Source organism: Hylobates moloch, unplaced genomic scaffold (genome assembly GCF_009828535.3).
Source record: "Hylobates moloch isolate HMO894 unplaced genomic scaffold, HMol_V3 SCAFFOLD_1, whole genome shotgun sequence".
Taxonomy (NCBI): domain Eukaryota; kingdom Metazoa; phylum Chordata; class Mammalia; order Primates; family Hylobatidae; genus Hylobates; species Hylobates moloch.
The window spans coordinates 173828823-173849372 of record NW_026652276.1 but is presented as its reverse complement, the minus strand read 5'-3'; the positions used below and the strand labels follow the sequence as shown (position 1 = coordinate 173849372).

The 20550-nt window shown below is 37.3% G+C and overlaps 1 protein-coding gene across 5 annotated transcripts in view; it reads left to right on the top strand.

Annotated features, from left to right (window-relative positions):
- Positions 1-20550, top strand: part of GRM3 (glutamate metabotropic receptor 3) — a 220332-nt gene that overhangs the window by 120111 nt on the left and 79671 nt on the right. For 4 of the 5 annotated variants that reach the window (XM_058425192.1, XM_032761195.2, XM_058425201.1 and 1 more), the window contains one exon: positions 8292-8899. In XM_058425192.1, coding sequence (XP_058281175.1) covers positions 8432-8899 — 468 coding nt within the window. In that variant the 5' untranslated portion in view covers positions 8292-8431. The remainder of the gene's footprint in view (positions 1-8291; positions 8900-20550) is intronic. The other variant, XM_032761196.2, reaches the window with a different exon arrangement.

Here is a 20550-nt window from a genome sequence, read left to right as displayed (position 1 = left end):
TCTCCATATAGTATTTTTATAGTTTCCTTTCTCTGCTGAGATTCGCCAACTATTCATTCATTTTGTTATGTTTTCGAACATATTTATAATAGTCCAAGTTCTTGTCTGTTAATTCCAAAATGTGCACCATTTCAGGTCTTATTTCAAATAATGCTTTCTCTCTTTGCTCTGGGTGCTGCTTTTTCTGTTTTGTTATATGTCAAGCAATTTATACTTACATCCTGGTTATTATAAAACATATATTTGTAGGCAGTCTGAATTATGTCATCTTTCTTTAAGAGTTTGAGTTTTGTCCTAAGAGGCACATAAATAAATACTGGTGGATCATTTTACTTTTGTTAGACTTAGTTTCATTCTTTATAAGGGCAGGTCTGTTTTATACTTAGTCCTATGACATGACCCTAATTCCAGAGCTTGGCCTTTACTAATAGAGTACAGCCAGTCTTTCTAAGGTTTTAATAAAAACCACAAAGTGCCTAGTTTGATCTCTGCACTCTGGCTGGCTTGGAACTCTAATATCTCTCAGATATGTCTGCCAGGCCTCACTGATTCTCACCCTGTGGATGACCACTCAGATCTGCCCACCAACTCCATGCAGCTCACTGCCCCACAAATAGCAAACACTTTAGCAGCTTAGAATTCTATTAAATAATCCCTGCCTCCCCAAGTCAGAAGGACTGCCACTGCTACATGGCAGTAAAGTGCCCTGTGCAGAATACTGGGGAATCTATTGGGGTAACCATGGGGTTTCCCTCATGTGCTTTTTTTTTCTCTCAAAGATCATAGTTTGCTTCATATTTTTTCTCCAATTTTCTAGTTATTTTCAGCAGGAGGGTAAATCCAGTAACAGTCCAATATCTGTACCTGACTTCTCCTAGTAACCATGTCATAGGAATGGTCACCAGGAATATGTGAATGATAGAAGTGATATTTTTGTAAAGACATGTGTGACATGTGTTCTGTTTTGTAGACTTGTTGGAGCAATAATGGTAACGTCTTCCTAAATCCTAATTCTGTATTTATTACTGCTGACTACCATCTTGAGCAATTTGCTTTACTCTTTCTCTCTCTCAGTCCCTCTCTCACTCTCCACTTAGCAATAGATGACATAATTATTTCTCACCAGGAAACAGAAGAGTTAATTCACTATGCAGAATACTCTGAAATTATACAAAAAGGGACTGTATACATCTAGGAAATTATTAATAATAGCCACTTGATGGGTCATATTGCCAATCTGTAAAAATATCCTCCTAAAAATGGTATTCCTCCATTTCTGCCCCTTCACCATTTTGTTCAGAGCTAGAGAGAAAGCTTTTGACAAACCCAGTTTCTACACTCAGTTTATGCTGACAAACCTGAAACTTCTATTAGACTTTGCAGCTTGGAAGAGGTAAAGGACAAAGGTGGATCACAGGGAATTTGGGGAGGCTCTAATTCAGAGGCATTGTAATGAGGGTAAGGAACTTGAGGATGCTAAAGCAGCTGAAATGGCAACACACACATGTTCACATGCACACATACCATGAAAATACTGTGCACTTTGATGCTTAGGAAAATAAAGATTTACTTTGAAGGGAAGCGAATAAATCTTCAATATATTCTATACTGAGTCATTAACAAAGTGAATACTATTGATGGGAAGTAAATTACCCACAATCACCAAAGTTTAGGACAATCTGCCTACCTCATAAAATCATTTTCCTCTAAATTCAGAAGATAAAGAAAATAGGAGATGAATAGGAGACATGATTTTTATTTTTTAATTTACCTTACTTAGTTTTTTTGGTCCAAGGTCGAATAGTGAAGTGGGCCTTTCTCCTTTTGGCCTCATCACCATCCGTTTCTCAGCTCCAACATGCCAACTGGCAATGTCCCTCTCTTCAACATAGTTACCCAGGGTTCTTGGGTGTTTTCATTTTATCTATTAATAAAATAGGTTTATATAAGAAGGTCTTATCAATTAATTCCCACGATTTGACCTAATGTTTTTGTTGTTTAAAATTTCACACACATTGTGGGATTTCAAACAGCCTTGAACTCAGAAAATTTGAAAGAAAGCAGAACTCTTCTCCCTAACTTTAAATCTTACTGGCCTCCTCTATTCTGCCCCGTCCTTCATGCTTTGAAGGAACTTAACCTGTCATTTGATGTATTGTTTTCCATTCCTCCTAATCCCTCTCAGACCAATAACATGTATTCTAATTCTTTTTTCTCTAAATGCTCTCAAAATTTCCAATTTTAATTTATCCTTTTCTTCCTGTAAAAAATCAACCGACAATTCAGCATCACAAAGTCAGATCAGAGATATTTGAGTCAAATTTATCTAGGGCCAAAGCTGAATTTTGGCCTAGTATAATGTCATTTTGAAAATGACAGATCTTGGCCGGGCGCGGTGGCTCACGCCTGTAATCCCAGCACTTTGGGAGGCCGAGGCGGGCGGATCATGAGGTCAGGAGATTGAGATCATCCTGGCTAACACAGTGAAACCCTGTCTCTATTAAAAATACAAAAAAATTTAGCAGGGCGAGATGGCAGGCGCCTGTAGTCCCAGCTACGCGGGAGGCTGAGGCAGGAGAATGGCGTGAACCCCGGGGGGCGGAGCCTGCAGTGAGCCGAGATCGCGCCACTGCACTCCTGGGCGACAGAGAGACTCTGTCTCAAAAAAAAAAAAAAAAATGACAGATCTTTTTAGCGCTCTTCATTATCTGAATGAAATTTCCAAATTATTTTTTCAACCTCCTGATCAATCTTTCTAACACTTACATGCTACTGGGAATTTATTATTTAACCAACTTTTGACAACTGTGTCTGAGGCACTGTGGAACATACAACAATATCTAGAGTGTGCTCCTTGATATACAGTAGTTTACAAACTAATGGTAAAGTAAGAATAAATTTCAATTTAAAAACTTTGCAAATAAAACGCAAGACAAAATATGATCCTCGTGATAAACATAGCACAAAGTATATGGGAATTTAGCAAATGAAGGAACCCCTTACAGTGGAGTAACATGGAAGGCTACAAGGAAAAGAAATTTTAAGGTAGATCTACTAAAAATGATTGGGTTTGAAATGATGAGCTACTCATAATAGCTTCCTAAGACTTCTCGGGAAAAATATCCTTTTTCTCTAGTAAAAGAATTACAGTCATGCAATGGCATATCTCCTATTAAAAATGCCAATATAGCTACAGCCTCTGTTTGTTTACCCAACTGAAAATGGCAGTCTAAGAGCAAGGGCTATGCCTTTTGTTGCCTATAATACTGACAGCTGAAAAATTACAGAATCATAATCAAATTGCACATATTAGGACTAACCCTAACTTTGCTCCAGATTGATTGAGTGTGCAGGATTTGAGCACTCTCAGAAACCCTTCAGCAACTTAAGGATTTATTTCTGGGAAAGAGTATGTATGGTTTCTGGCATTTTATCTCCCAGATAGACCCTTTCCTTTCCCTGGATAAACTACTTTTGCATTGACTGAAAGTGCATTTCATTTCTGACACCGAGTCCCTGAGCAAAGAATGGATGAAAATACATATTAGCATATGCAGAGTACAGAAATGTTTTGAGTTCATATATACCGGGGGTTATATTCACAGCAAACCTCTGAGATTCTATTAATGCATCAATTAATAAAACATTGGTGAGCAGGTTGCCTACAGAGAGGGCTACACATGCTTGTTTACAGTTGACACATCACTCATCATCCCTGAATGGAGAACTTTGACTGTAGAGATGCAATTCTCCAGCTGCATATGAATGTGGCTGCAGTAGGGAGCCTGTTTATCTGAAGAATGTGCTGCTGGCTGATTTATATAATGAAAAGAACCTGAAAAGAGGTGGTTGGTGCCCTTTCACACAATCCGATAAACTGTTACACAGAGATAACAGTGGCATTGAATTAAACATGTTTGTCTATTTTTCAATGTTACTTTTTTTTTAACTTTCTTAGGGCTTCATTTTAAATAATGCTAATTGTCTCTGATTATGCATAGTGCTACAGTATTAATCATTATAAGTTCTGCTATAAAGAAAAAGTAAATAAAAATACAAAGACAGTGTATTTAAACAGTAATTGATTTTTGATTTGTAATTCTCTAAAATGACATTAAATGTTACTTAGATATGCCCTGTCACATAGCTAAAAGGAAAAAATATTTTACATGACATTGTCATCACCCAACTTATTTTTATGGTCTGCATATCCAATTTTTAAATTTAGATAACACATGTAGTATGAATAAATCAGTTTTTGAGTATAGCACTTAACAATTATCATGTTGAAGGAAACCAATGGCATACAAACTTTCAAGATTTTCACTAATGATGAAAATAGTTGGTAAAAACAGAGTTTTATATAAACTCTTTATATAAAAATGTGTAAGCATTTAGAATGTTATTTGACAGCAGGGATGATGTTCATTTGTTTACAACTAAAGTATATATCTTGGGTATCCAACTCATAGCCTAGTGCACACATAGTAGGTGTTCAATAAATATTTCATAAGTGAATGTGTCTCTGAGGCTTTGAGATAGAAGAATGTGCATGTTCCTTATTTAGTATTCTCCTGACCAAATACTTAAGCAGTAAATGTAGGTCAGTTCAGGTCTACATCTCTCCTGGCTTCCTAGATGCCAATCTCAGTTGCAATATTCAAGTACAAAGGCAGTATTTTTTCTTGCATAATACAAATTTATTACTGTATTTCTACCTGTTGGTGACCCTACCATCAAAGAGTGCAATAGGGGAAACGCATCTGATGTGACCAGGTAGGTAATGAAGCAAAAATAATGCATTTCTCTTATTATTTAATTCCCATTTCCCATGCCATGAAAAAATGGTAAAGAGTCACGTGCAAACATAGATATCATGGATGTCTATATTCCTTCAAGAAACATTCATTGAATTCTTCTACTATACCAAAACATAAACAAAGAGAAATAAAACATAGTCCTTACCTGTGAAACAGGTAAACTGATAGACACTGTTGCTTTCTTTATCATTTTTGTTCATATAATTTTTATCTCTTTATGAATTTGGTAACAGCCTCTATTAATCTGTTCCTTCCCTATTTGAAAGACAGGCCAAAGATCCAGTTTGGACATGAGAGACTATTACTTTCAGTGTAATGCAGTGTTTCATTTGAAGTCTTTTTTGGCTAACAGCCCTTTCCCAACAGAGAATTAAGCTTTCTATAGACTATAAGGTAATCTTTACTCTTTGAGTAGCCAAACTTTCTTTACATTCAAAAGATGTCTACACTTTTTGCAAAGATACATGGTAAGCCTGTGTTGATGGCCTTCTTTGAATTAGCTCTTCCGTTTTACTAGGCACATAAAACAATTATATAGAGAAATTTCTGCATCTTTATCATTAGCGATAATGATCCCAGTGTCTTTTGCCTTCCATGGCAGTTTTTCTTCAAAGGGAATTGCACGTAAAGATCAAAGAGACCAGAAATTGATATAAAACAAAAAAATTCTACTACAGTATCAACTTTTTAAAAAAATTATTATTATTAGACTTTCTGGTGCCCTGTGGCAGATCTCCCAGGGAGGCTCTGAGTTAATACTGAGCATTCCAATGGCTGCTGCCATCAGTGCTGACATTCACACCTAAACAAACAGACAAAACATACCCCAGCTGACTCTGTGGCTCAGGAAAACAGCCCATCATTCGCTGCATGTGAAAGGAACAGAAAGCAAGCGGAAATCTGGGTTTTAAAGGGCACTGCTAATATGAAAAGGGAGAAATGTCAAAAATGTTGAAGTAAACACTGGACTAGCTCCTGTCTTGCTTGTTTCATTGAGATTTTTTCTTCTTTGGCACCTGAAAAATTCTAAATGCTGTGCCATTTCATTAATTCTCAATGAGCACACAAGAAAACAAATATAAATCAAAATAGCAATAGCAAACATTTCTTGAACAAACTACAACAGGAATATAAAGCCAGAAGTCAACAATTTGATTGGGGAAGGGAGATAAGACAGAATACTTGATCTTTCCTGGTAGTAATTGCTGAGTCTTAAATTGATAAGTGGCTATGTGCTGGAGAAGTTGGTATAGAAGGACATTCTTGGCAAAAGGGAACAGCATGAGCAAAAGCAAGGGGTCATCAACACCCTAAACACCTACTGAGTGCACATAGTTCAATATATCTGCAGCTTAAGATCTGAAGGCAGAGGTAGGCCCATGCAGATGGGCATGGTGAGCAGTAGGGCTTTAGAGCTAGCCAGGGACGAGATCATAAAGCACTGAGAAGAGATTTATAATGAGTTAATTCTTAAACCTGTGGGCAAGGGAAACTCAGTATACATTGATAGAAGATGGGCTACTCTGAATAGTAACTGAGACTGTGCATTAGAGTGTCTTCCCCAATGAGACATCATTCAAATTGCTAACATTTGCTAATTTATCTGAGAGCACATGAATAGTGTGGCTTTTAGGCATCTTGACTGAGTCTTGGACCAGCTAGTAGAGCCCTTCCTTCATAAAACCCTTCCAACACACAATCATGCATGAAAGTTGAAGAGCAGACAGGTATGCTCAACTGAACGCACAAGGGCATGTGGCTGCAACCTGTCAGAAGAATGCTCCAGGAGCCTGATGCAGTCAGGTCTCTCACTTGACTCTGAAAATAATACGTTCATCTTATCTAAGGGGATAGAAGTAAGCAGGCCGTGTGAACATGCTGACCAAGTGTTTGCTCTAGTGCTAGAAAGCTGAGTGTCAAAGAATTCAACAGCAGGTACATAGGTTCATGTGTGCATGCAACTAGACTGCTCCACACCAGAGTTTTGGAAAGCTCTCTAGAAAGATCCCAGACTACTGTCCAAAACATGATCCTCACAGCAAGGCTTTGCCTGATTCTCAATAGATTCATACGTTCTAGCCTAGAATGTAAAAAGATGCTCAATTCACAGTAGCTAGAGTCTACTGTGTGCACCCCAGCACTAGCATTCATTGCACTACCTGAGATGTGAAGACAAAATGAGGAATTGCCTCACTCTAGGTAGGGGAGGCAGCCACCAGCAATCACACTTGCCCCATCATCTATAGTTGTACAGGTTATACAACAAAAAGTTGAGAAATCGTGTACTTGTAAAGGGGGTATCTTTTTCTAATGCTCAAAACGGTGCTTTGCGGGGTGGTAGCAGCTCTCTAGGAATTTATTGCTAGAGCCCTGCTACAAATTACAACAGCTCAGTATAGTGGGGATAAGGAAGAAGTGGTAGCTTTGGGAGATATTAAGTGGTTAGATTCTGCAGGGCATAGTGGCTAATTGAAAGATGGTAGCAGGGGGTGAAGTGGAGAAGACTCTAGGGTGCAGATTTCTAGCCTGAGAGCCTGGAAGCAGAGAAGATCCATTCATAGACACGTAGACTTTGAGGTATCTGAGGGATGTGTGGGTAAAGCTGTTTAGAAGGCCGTTGACCTAAGAAGTATGGAGCTCATTTAAGTGGTAGCTGAAACTATGAAAATAGATGAGTTGGCCTAGGAAGAGGTAGTGGTAGGATGCGGGAAGGAAGGTGTTAAACAATGGAATTTGAGATGTTGTCAAGATGAAGCATGATAACAGAAACCTAGGAAGTTGTAATAGGTAGAGAATAGTCAAGATTTCAATTAAGGTCAAGTAAAATGAGAACTACAGTGAGTTTATAGTTTTTTCAATTTAGAAACTAGTGGATAAGTAGCAGCTTTTTCCACAACCCTTTTGTTAGAGTAGTTGAGGCAGACTCTTAACCGCAATGGGCTAGGAGAGTTCATCTATTAAGGGAGGGACAGAGATGCAGTGGCAGAAATGCAGAAATGGTAACAGAGTTCATTGTGTTTTGTTGTGTTTTAAATGGAAAGGGAAAGAGTCCATCAAAAAGGTAAGTTTAAAAATGCAGCTTAAAGAGAAGGGATATAAACTCACATCTACATTGCTGCCCTAACAAAAACAAAGTAAATGACTCAGTAGAGAGAGTACTGGACTTGGCTTTAAAAAGAAAAAAAAAAAAAAACTGGAGTCCAAACCCAACCTGCAATAAGTACATTTTGTAAGGTCACCTCCTTGACCCTCTGAGCCCATTTCTGTAAGATGGGACCACTAGGAACTACATCATAGAGTGTGTAAGGAGGGGGTGAGAATATCTGTGAGAGAGTGCCTGGTGCTGTGGTATACTGTGTGTTTAGTAAATAGTTTTCTGAGTCATCCCATTAAAGGTCTGATTGGGCATGATCGATGTAATCACTGTTGCTTTCTTTACCATTTTTGTTGATATAATTTTTATCTCTTTAGGAATTTTGTGACAGGCTCTGTTAGTCTGTTCCTCCCTTATTTGAAGGACAGGCCAAAGATCCAATTTGGAAATGAGAGAGGACTAGGATGACACATTGGCTCCACCATTGATATCTCCCAGAGGTAGAGAAACAGGATTCATGAAGATGTTGACAAGACTCCAAGTTCTTACCTTAGCGTTGTTTTCAAAGGGATTTTTACTCTCTTTAGGGGACCATAACTTTCTAAGGAGAGAGATTAAAATAGAAGGTGACCTTGTTTTAGGGGGTCTGTTTCCTATTAATGAAAAAGGCACTGGAACTGAAGAATGCGGGCGAATCAATGAAGACCGAGGGATTCAACGCCTGGAAGCCATGTTGTTTGCTATTGATGAAATCAACAAAGATGATTACTTGCTACCAGGAGTGAAGTTGGGTGTTCACATTTTGGATACATGTTCAAGGGATACCTATGCATTGGAGCAATCACTGGAGTTTGTCAGGGCTTCTTTGACAAAAGTGGATGAAGCTGAGTATATGTGTCCTGATGGATCCTATGCCATTCAAGAAAACATCCCACTTCTCATTGCAGGGGTCATTGGTGGCTCTTACAGCAGTGTTTCCATACAGGTAAGATTGGCTAATGCTATTGCTTAAAGGCTGTATCTCTTTGCTTTTCTGTTTTGGGGGAACAAAAGGAAAATATCATAATAACGTCATCAATGGATTATATCAACAATGCAATTATTAATTTTTCTAGTTATAATTTGATAATATAGGTTTGCAGGCAGAAGATTTTTCTACCAATGAAAATTGTTTAGAAGCATATCAGGTAGCTATTGCAACATTAAACACTACCCTCAAAATTCAGTGGTTCAAATAAGAATATTATTTATTAGTTTACAAGTCTAAAGATCAGATGCTGTGAACTAATGGAGGCTGGGTTTCACTGGGGACAGCTATGCTCCAGGTTGTCTCTTATCCTCCTCCTGGAATTGATCATCTAGCCCAGGAATGTTCTCTGAGTGACAGCAGAGGTGCAAGAGAATGCAAACTCAGCTGTACAAAACTCTTTCATGTTTCTGCTTGCTTCGCACCTGCTAACATCCCATTAGCCAAAGCAACTCACAGGGCTCAACCCAGAGTGAAGGAGCTGGTAAGTATGCCCTGCCCACAGGACAAGTGCTGCAATTACATAACAGACTGTCAAGGTAAGATGAAATAATAATTTGAAGCCACTGATACAATCAAACACAGGAAGGCATAATGTCATGGAACTCCATTATTCCCACTAATTTTTACTAAAGCATTTTTTTGTTCAGAGATAAAATATAAATAAAATTTCTCAGGATATAAAACTAAAAATGTATGCAGAGAATCCAGAGGATTACTACCATTTAAAAAAAAAAAGGAAACATTTAACCCATAACTTAAACTAGATATAAAGCTAATAATTGGCTGTCATAATTTTGTTGGGAAAGAAGAAGTATACAAACTCTTGCAATCCTTACTTATAAGGTTACTAAATTTTATAGAATTAAATAAGTGAGAAATCATCTAGCTCAACTTTATCATTTTCCCAATCCCCAGAAAGATTGGTTTCATGAAAACTCCCACTGGTGGAAAGCACAAGAACTAGAACTCAGATCTTTTGTACTTCTGTGCTCTTTTAACTACCTCATATGATATTTATATGTTACTTTAAGTTTAGGATTTTTTCTGATTAGAGCATTAATGTCACAGTAATAAAAGTCCATGATTCTAAGAGTCATACACTTTGCCTCCCACCAAATTACTATAATCAAAACCCCAAGCACTAAAAGAAACTATACTACACTCATGTTTTCTTTTTATGTCATGAACCACTTAAATTGGCTATATTTGCATTGGAATAACCTTCTTTCTCTATCTCACATTTGTGGCACTTAAAATTCTAGGTATAGGCCGGGTGCTGTGGCTCATGCCTGTAATCTCAGCACTTTGGGAGGCTGAGGCAGGCAGATCACCTGAGGTCAGGAGCTTGAGACCAGCCTGGCCAACATGGTGAAACCCTGTCTCTACCAAAAATACAAAACATTAGCAGGGCATAGTGGGACACACCTGTGTTCCCAGCTACTCAGGAGGCTGAGGCAGGAGAATCACTTGAACCCAGGGGGCAGAGATTGCAGTGAGCCAAGATCAGGCCGCTGCCCTCTAGCCTGGAGCAACTGAGCAAGACTTCATCTCAAAAAAAAATGTAAATAATAATAAATACATAGATAGATACATAAAATAAACTTCTAGGTATAATTCTGTGTGGTTCTCTATGAGCTATTTGAAATTTATTTCCTTCTTCAGATTACACCATCATGTTATGAGTAATTAGGATAACTCGTTTTAAATAAACATCCTTAGGTTTCACTAGATGGATAGAAAATATTGCACTTATGAAAGCATGCCATGTTAATTTTGCCACTCTTTCTATACTTCATCATGAGAGATGAAAAATGCTATTTTATTTGGGAAAAGAGTATCGGTCATACTTCATATATATATAAATGAAGTATGAAAGATTTCATATATGTATATATATAGTCTGTCATGCTTCAATCATAATTTCCAGATGAATGCTAGTCATTTCACAAATTTATATTATACCAAATATTACCACTAGTAAGTGCTTATATATATATGTGCTTTTTCTCACCTTAGTTTCTCCTAGTGCAATAAATGGTACTCGACAGCAGATGTGTAAATATCCCACTTATCCAAAGTAATTGAGAAACTGTGCCCTGCAAATGGCCTTTTTACAATCTAATTTTATTCTTTTACTACCCATGTACTTCCTGGAAGAAGTCAGACTAGTTTAGAGGAAAAAATGTGGGCTACTAAAACCCTGTACTAGTTAGTTCTGAAGGGCATAAGCCACTTCTTACTCATTGAAAGACCTATCTTATTAGGTTTTTTCATTTATCTGGTCAATATCACCATAAAGTCACAAATGTTGATAAGGTTCTTATATTCACAGCATAAATAAAAAACCCAAAACTATCATGCTATAATGGAAAGAGTATAGATTTTTGCATCAGAAAGACCTGCATTTGAATTCCAACTACACCATTTTCTGGTTAATCTGTAAAATGAATAAAATATCATCTACCTCAAAAAGTTGGAGAGAAGATAAATTATGAAAATCTGTGGAAAATGCCTCACCAAAAACTGACAGATTCAATAAATGGTAACCTTATGTCCCTAAAATTATAGGAAAGGTCAGTGGAAGGCCATATCAAAAGCTAATTATGTGGACTTCTCTGGTGCCCAAGCAGTCCCATGAAGTCATTGCTGGTTTCCCACATGATTAATCAGCAAGTCAGTCTGTATTAAGCTCCTACTGTGTGCACTGCACTGTGACAGGAGTTAGAGCAAACACTAAAGTCATATAGAACACAGCCCTGATCTCAAGAAACTTAAAATCTGGCTATGGGTACAATGTGCTCTGAAATAACAGTAACTGTAATTCAGAATATGTTCATGTAGCTCACAAAGTACGAAATGACCTTTAGAAAGGTTTTGAGGATGAGTAAGAATGAAAGTTGCATTGGAGAAAGGCTAACAGGGTGACAGTGTAAATGAGATGCTGGATCTAAGAGGCCAATCAGAAAACTCTGGGAGACATCCATGTACAAGGGGATAAAGGCCTTGACATGAATAAGAAGGAACAGGAGAGAAGGCTCCATTCCCTCCTCCATGGCTCCAACATTTCCTGACTAGTCAGACTGTGATTAGGCCACAGACTCGTCCAGGCCAAGTCAAGCCAGGAGTTGGAGCAATTAGCCTATACACCGATCCCCAGGCACCCTTCCAAGGAACCCTTCCATACAGGGTCCTGTATTCAGCTAGGCATCAAGAATAATAAGAGTAGTTAGGTGGCTGTTATGTAGCTAAGAATTAAAGTGTATTATTCCTTTGAAACATATATGTCCTTTAATAAGAATTCTAAAAAACATAATCAGTGGTAATCCAAAGCCATAAATTCCTAATGGTGAATTTAAGGCCCTCTTTTACACTACTGAGGGAAACATTTTTGGAAAGAAGATTTCTCTGGGTACCTCTGATACTCACATGCTCCTGCTCCAGTGACTGATTCTGGTCATACACCTGGTGTGTGGTAACCATGGTGACAGTGTGCAGCCTGTAGCATTGCCATCCATTTTTAACTACTTTTGACTTCCTGCATATGTACTGGAAATTGTCTTCTCTTGAACTGAGCCAGGGGAAAAAACAGGGTGGAAGAAATAAATGAGTATGAACCTGTCACATAATTTTAAAAATTCCTGCTGTCTGATTATAACATCTAGTCCCAAACCAGAGCTCAGGGTTTTCCGTTACAAATTGCCTGTTGAGAGAGAACTTTAGAGAATGACAGCATTTTGTGCATCTTCCCTTTTGCAGTTGGGTCAGTTTAGACATTGCAATCTCCCCATTTGAGCCTGGATTCCTTTCTCTGCTGAATTGCTTCAGGAAGTGCTTTCTCTCCAGCTTCCTCTTCTTTTCTTATCTTCCCACTAAAGGATAGAAACTTTTCCGGAAGGCAGCATAGGAGATATGCCCTGCTGTGTTAGTTCGTACAATAGGCAGTGTTTGCTGATAGGAAAACTGCATGGAGGGGAATTCTTAATGACTTGCTGGGTTAAGCTGTATCACCATTGATGAAGAAACTGGATAATTATTTTCCCAATGCTCTTATTAAGTACAATAAGCCAGTCTGCGGTGGTACCTTTTATAAAACAACAGTATTGATTTCTTAATTCAGTAATCAATGAAAGCTAACATCAAAATCCTTCTATATTAGCAAATATATGTGGGAGTCTATTCACCCTCCCTGGTGAATGTTTCTTTCAAAGCATTTTTAAGACTGTATCCTGCTCTTCTCCATAAGCCTGCAATCCACCCACTTCAGGGAAAACAGTATTTATTCAAGAAGAAAATCAAGTTGGTTGCTGTTAGGCGATTGTCTGCATGGTACTTGTTTTGAAACAATGATAATGCTTGTGCTTTTCAAATAAACTGTAGTTAACTGCTAAGTTGTTCAATCAAAAATGTTCCTTGAAATGATCTTCACTCTTTCCAGAGAACACATCATTTCTTCAGTTTTTCTTGCCTACATGGAGCAAATTTTAATTAGAACATAGCAGATATAAGTTGACCCAGTTATTGTTTTGTCCCTGAGTGTTAAAGTGACTTTAGGAACAAATGAAGATTTGGCTTAGATGGCATGTAAAAGTTAAGCTCATAGAAAGGGCAGACGAGAGCCTTGAAAGGACTTTCCTATCTCTTTCCCATCCCCGGTATAGAAATTTTCCAGAATTTCTAGCACTATCCACATCCCAGGAACACTCTAACTCAGGAGATGGTTACTACCACATAGTGTATCATGACATGACATGCATTGTTCACATTGTATCCCTGAGAAGAATAACTCCTGAAATTAAGTCCCTTGCAGTAAATTTCATAGGTTTTAGCTATATGGGGAAGAGTGAAGAGCATATAAAGACATCACTCTATTATACCCCCTTCACTCACCTCCACAGTGCTCAAGGGGACCACCGCTGGTCAATTTGTATTAAGCATTGGTTTCTTTCAATGATTCATTCCTCCTTTAAATTCAAATGTTTTGAGGAAAAGTCACATATTAATTGACAGTTTTCTTATAGGAGCATAGGAAAAATAGTTGCAGAACTTGGGAGTGTAATAGCCTTCATATAGTTAGCTGTCTCCAAGTATCTGATAGACAGCTGAATGGAAACAGGTAACACTCTCTGTGGACAAATAGGTTGACTCTAGAGCAACCTTGGCACTATTGCTGTTTTGGGCTGGATATAGGGCTATCCTATACGTGGTAAGATGTTTGGTAGCATCACCAGCCTCTACCCATGAGATGCTACCAGCACCCTAAGCTTTGTCATCTAAAAATGTTTCCATACATTGGCAAGTTACAAAATTATCCCCTTTCCTCACTCAGAATCACTGATCTGGAGCAAGGTATATTTAGAGCCAACATAAGGAAGACTTCTTAAAAAGGAAATAGCCTGGAAGGAGAGGGGCTGAAGGAAGTGAGTTCTCTGTTTCTGGAGTTATTCAAGCAAAAGTTGGCCTGTTACTGAGGAGACTGAAGCCACATATTAGTATTTGAACTATATGGCATTTAAGGGTATTTCTTAATGTTATATGTTACTCTATGAAAATACTCTACTATTAGGGTTTAAGTGATCGCAAAGGAAGTATTTAAAATACGGAGCAGAAAGTTTACATAATGGGCTCTTTTATATCAGGATCACTTTGAAGCAGAAGTCCAGTCAATTGTTATTTCACTTGATTATATTAGTATTTTTGCAAATGTCATGAATTAAGCATCTTATTTACCTATTATAACTAGGGTTCTCATATAAAATATTTTTATCAGAAAATAAGCATTTATTAAGCATGTATTGTAGTAGGCACAGCAAGAACATTATTCTATAGAACATTATTCTATAGAATATTATCATGTAGTCTTGACATGGAGTAGAGAGAACACGAAATAAAATTTTAAAATAGTAGACATCTTACAAGCTTCTGAGGGATGTAGAAGCAAATTGAAATATCAAGACCATACATAAAACAGGTCCAAGTGTAGAATCTGCGTATCAATTGACAACATAAGTACAGGGAGATCAGAAAGAAGAACAGAATGAGCAGATAGGAATGGGATTGAACAGGAGAAAGACTTCTAGATATATATAAACAGAAAGCCTGCCTTCGAAGCCTTCCTGGAAAGTTGCTTTCTCATAGTCTACAGGAAGATATCTGCACAGTCTTTCATATATGAGGGAACACAGTGTTTCATCCACCTAGAATGCAGTGTTCTTCAGCTGTCTGCATGCCTTGCAAATCCTACTTTCCTTCAGTCCTCCCCTCAAATCTTATCCCTGTGAGAACCCTTTCCCGAGTACTCACTTCATAAACATGCCCCTCCATTACTAAGCAAATATAACTGTTCATTTGCATATTTATTCTTCCATGAACTATAAGCCACTTGAGTTTAAGAACCACATCTTTTTGTCTTTATATTACTGATACCTAGAATAATGTCTCAACCAGGTACAGAGTAAGTCTTTGTTGAATGAATTGAAAGAATTGATTACCTATGTACAGTTGATAAGAACTGAAAGATGTTAACCTGCTACACTTCCAGAAGGCTGAAAATCTTTATGGGAATCTTAGATTAAGGGTCACGACCATCACCCACCTATTCTAGATCAGTCTGGATGCTCGTAAATGAGAAATAAGCATTTTCCTGCAATGGAAGACTGGTTTAGATATAAAAGACAGACGATGTTGCAAGGCGAGCATGTGGGACAAAATTGCCCCCATCGTCCTCACTCCCATTCTTTACACATGTACCACAGATGCCTTGATTTGAGAGCAGCTCTAGGGGTTCCATTCCAATTGTACTTAGACCAACTGTTCCAGAGAAGACTATCCAAGGCTCAACACAACTAGACAGTCAGGGCCATTTCGAATGTTAGAGCCTGCCCTCTTATCTAGCTGTCTGCAGTCTCTCCACAGGAAGAATATGCGGGGAAGCTTTTTATGCCAGATGCTGTGCTTTTAGCTCATGCAAAGGCAAAGAGAACATCATCCTATCCTCAAGAAAAGCACAGTGACAGTATTAGAAATCCATTCACTACTCTATCACCAGTGTCTCTATCACTAGAACAGTAAAAATGATAGTTGCATTTAGGGAGTTTAATACTGCAAACACAATGATTATAGCATGGATATGTTACAATTGTACATTTTTAGTGTGCTTTTCTTGAAAAATTTCAACACAGTGATTAAAACTCTATGCAGACTGACTAGGATTCACTTAACTCTGCATTGTCTTTTTACTCATGTATAACATTGAGATTTTTTTTTTTTATGATTTCAACTTTTATTTTCTATTCAAGGGCCGCATATGTAGGTTTTTTACGTAGGTATATTGTGCGTTGCTGAGGTTTGGGGTACAAATGATCCTGGCACCCAGATAATGAACATAGTATCCAGTGGATAGCTTTTCAGCCCTTGAATCCCTTCCTACCTTCTCCCCCTATTAGTTCCCAGTGTCTACTGTTGCCATCTTTATGTACATGTGTACTAAGTAACATGGGGATATTAGTAGTACCTCTCTCATTGGGTTATTGTGAGAATTGAATAAGAAAATATATGAAAAGTGAGAAAATGGTACCTTGTATACTTAGCAGTCAACATTTTAGTAGATATTATTATCCATTACCTTTTATTTATTTATGTATTTTACTTTCGACATCTCCAGCCCAAAAGGAACAGTTTCAAGAGGAATTGAGATTCACAGAGGTCAAGATCCAAGTTCAAGTTTCTATCACTTTACAGGTAGCAGAATCAACATGAGTATCCAGATAGCTTGCTTCCCACACCAACCACCCCCTCACATAGTCTAAGCTGCAGAAAAATCTGACTCAAAAGTTATCTCAGACAGAATCTTTTCATTTATTTCCTTCCCAGACTTTTCATTCTAAAGCAATCTCACAACACTGATTGTTTTGAAACCTCCCTCCGTTGCTCCTGCTTCACCTCCTCCAAGATAGGGCAGTGCTATTCAAGGACTTCATCACAGGGAGGGAGGCACCAGCAATAGCAATTAAAAATGCTTTTGTTAGCATTGCTTCATTGTAGAAATTTCTCATCAGAAGTAATTATCTGATATGCTACTATTTTTTTTCCTTTGCATTGGGGTTAATTTGTTTCTTAATTAATTCCCCTTCTTTCATGTGTTTATTTGGAAACTACTCTAGTGAAAGATAAGAAGTTGCCATCAGGACCACTGTTCACAAGGCAATAGGATGGTCCAGGCTTACACTGCAGGTCAGGTGTCTATGATGGAGGTCATGCAATGAAAAGCAAAGAATACAGATATTCCTAAGATAATAGCAGTGTTTTATGCTATGATTATAGATTAATAGGTAAACGAATTGAAATAGGACTGCTGACACTTCTGATTAAACCTACGATATTTTGCCTTAATGACACAAAGTTCTCTTTCCAAATTACCATTAAATATGTGCCTTTTTCGTGGATTGATATGTACAATGTCAGTATTTCAATATGGAAAGAGCAGCTGTTAGCAGTTTATAATAATGAAGGTCCATGAATTTAATGTAGTAGAGGTGCTTCTACTGATCTATGGAATATGCAGTTGAAAATTCACAGATTACCTTTCTAATTAGCAGACTTTGGGAATTTAAGAATAGTGTTCCAAAAACACCTGCAGTTAAACTCCAAACAAATGATCCTCCAGGAGGTTTATCAGTGGGACTTTGCACACTAAAAGTGTAGTGTGACTATTTTTGACAACACCACCTGGTATATTGTGGAAATCCCTTTGTTACTAGTAACAAAGTTTTGATTCTCGCCAACACTTTGGTTTCACATTCCAATAAAGCAAACTGCAATACAGGGGAGAATTCAATAGAAGCAATACCTTCAAAATTATATTTTAAACATAGACCAGATTTCCTTGCCAAGTTGTCAGAATGGCAAAGCATCTTGACAGATTTGCCATCACTTAATAGGGTTGAATTGTCAGGGTGTTTACCCAAGGGACTAGTAGTTTTTTCCCAGGCACAGTGCCTCCAATTTGGGTAGATACCATAAGGTTCACAAATGAGGCCTCATAGAATGCAAACCAGGCAATTAAGCTTTTCCAATATGGAAAACAGATGTGGTTGAACAAATGATCTAAAATTTGTTCGAATTTCTCAATATAAAAGTAAATTCCATCTAAATAAAAATATACGTGTGCATTAAGTCTATATTACCTAAGTTTGCAAAGTAGTTTTAAGAAAGATTATTTATACAAGATTTAAAGGAATGTAACATCACACAATATACCCACATAACAAATATGTACATGTAACTCCTTGATTTAAAATTAAATTAAAAAGTAAAGGAATGTAACAATAAATGCAGATAATCCAGAAAATTTCAACTGTTACCAATAGCTATTTAACTGACTCTCAGCTCTTATTTTTACATTAAATAAAGTTTTTGTGTTATCTTTTCTAAGATACTTCTAGGAATTTAAAAGTTCTTCATCTTTCCTAGAGACCTTTCTCCAACAACCATTATTATTTATTACCTGCTTTTTTCCAGGAAGGATTCAAGGTGACCTGTAATGACACAAAGAGGAGAACAAATAAAAACATAAGTACTTAGGTAATTACTACCAATGAAATAAACTAGTTTTAAGTAGGCTCCATTTGTTTTAAAGCTCCAATCTTTATATTTATATTATCAACTTACTCAGCATTATTGAGATGACATCATCCCTAGCTTTCAAGAACCCATAGCCTAAGTCAGAATGGGTAGTTTGTTCATCTGATTGCCCTTTCCTGATTCATTCCTTTCAAGTTGGATATCATCCACTCATGTCTTTTTAAAACATAACTTTCGTCATGTCATTTCCTTAATAAAAAAAAATTTAATAGCTTTTTATCTCTTAAAGAACAAAGTTCAAAATACTTATAATTGTATATAAAATTCTTAGCAGTCTAACCACCATCCCTCTGTCCTTCTTTACCTTCTACTAATCCCTGTGAGGCCCTGGGTATTCTGAAGATAGGGAACTACTTGATACTATTAAAGCAAGTATGTACTTTCTCATCTCTGTCTTTGTGTTCTCTCTTCTGTGTAGAAACCTCATTTCCTCTTTCTTTGCCTGGAAAACTTCCACTTATTCTTCAGCATCAAGCCTATATGTTACCTCTACATGGAGGTCTGTGATGAATCATCTGAGTGTAATTAGTTGCTCTTCACCTGTGTTTTTGTATAAGTTTGTATACATACATACCTTAAAATTTTATCCTTGGCTATGTTTCTTTGTCTCCCATCAAATTACGACTTCCTGGAGGACTGTAGGGGTACATTGCTCATCCAGAAAAAAAAAAAAAAAACTAGATTTTAGAATAGTGCCTTGTATAATCAACATTAGTCAAAGTCTGCTGAATGAGTGACGACAAATTAGCTATTATCACCCTCTCTATTGCTTCTTGAGCATTTACTATTTGCCCATCAGTGAGTTAAGTGCGTCATATGTTTCCATTTAATCTTCACATAACGTCATAAGCCACGGATTACTATCCTTTCCTTTTGACAGATAAAGAAATTGCAGCTTAAGGAGTTAAAATAACTAGCCGAAGGTCACACAGCTAGTGAGAGGAGCTGAGATTCCAATGCTGGCCTGATTCCAACCCTGTGCACTGTTTGCTTCTTTTGCTTCAATACCATTTGCTTCTTTTGTGTCTGACAGCTCTGTTGAAGTAAAGAGTAGTTAACAAAAAAACAATGAATAACATAATTCTGTTTGCTACAATATGGTGAATATACCTTTGCCCTAAATTATTGCCCCAAGACCTCAAAAGTAAATGATAATCATTTAAGGAAATATTAGGCTATAGCCCTCAGCTATCCCCAAGCATACCCAATAGCTTTTGTCCTTTGGTTAACAATTGACAAAGATTGGCATGCCTTTTGTTATTGATAAGGCCATATTTCTCATATTATTTTTATACAAGTGACTTCAGGGACCACAGAAAAATATAGATTAGTTCAACTTGTGGCTCTGTTAAAACTTCAAGAGACATTGTCAAAAATCAATATCTGAGGCACTAAAGGATGTGTTTCTAACAGGTCTTTTGATGTCAAGTCACCTTGGAAGTCATGCTTTCGCGGGTGTTGCTGGCAAACACAAACACTCTTGACACCAGATATGACACAGACTTTTTGATCCTGTTGTTAGGAACTGGAACATGAACCACTTCGATTCTGTGATTTCTCCTGAAAACTAATGCATGGGGGAAAAGGGAAGCAAAGAGCAGATGCAGACTAATTCAGTGGGCAAAATACCTTCTTGTTTGTCTTGTAAGTAAGTACCTGCTAAATCTGGATGGAAAGAAAGTTATTCCTGAGATAGTTCCTTGTTAGTAAGGGAACAAGCTAGATATTTGAATTTGGAATAGCATTGTGATGGTGAGAAAAATGATATGTCTTTTAATACCAGTCTCCTGAAATGATAGGATTCAAGGAATCCTGTGGTCTGCATATCATTTCAGCCTAAATGATGAGTTATGAAAATGCCAAAATGAATGACCTTACTATTTAAGAAGTCCTTCAGTTTCAAATGAAGAAAATAAAAGTGTGTGACAATCTTGGTTACAAACTACAGGAGTTGAGTGCAATGATTT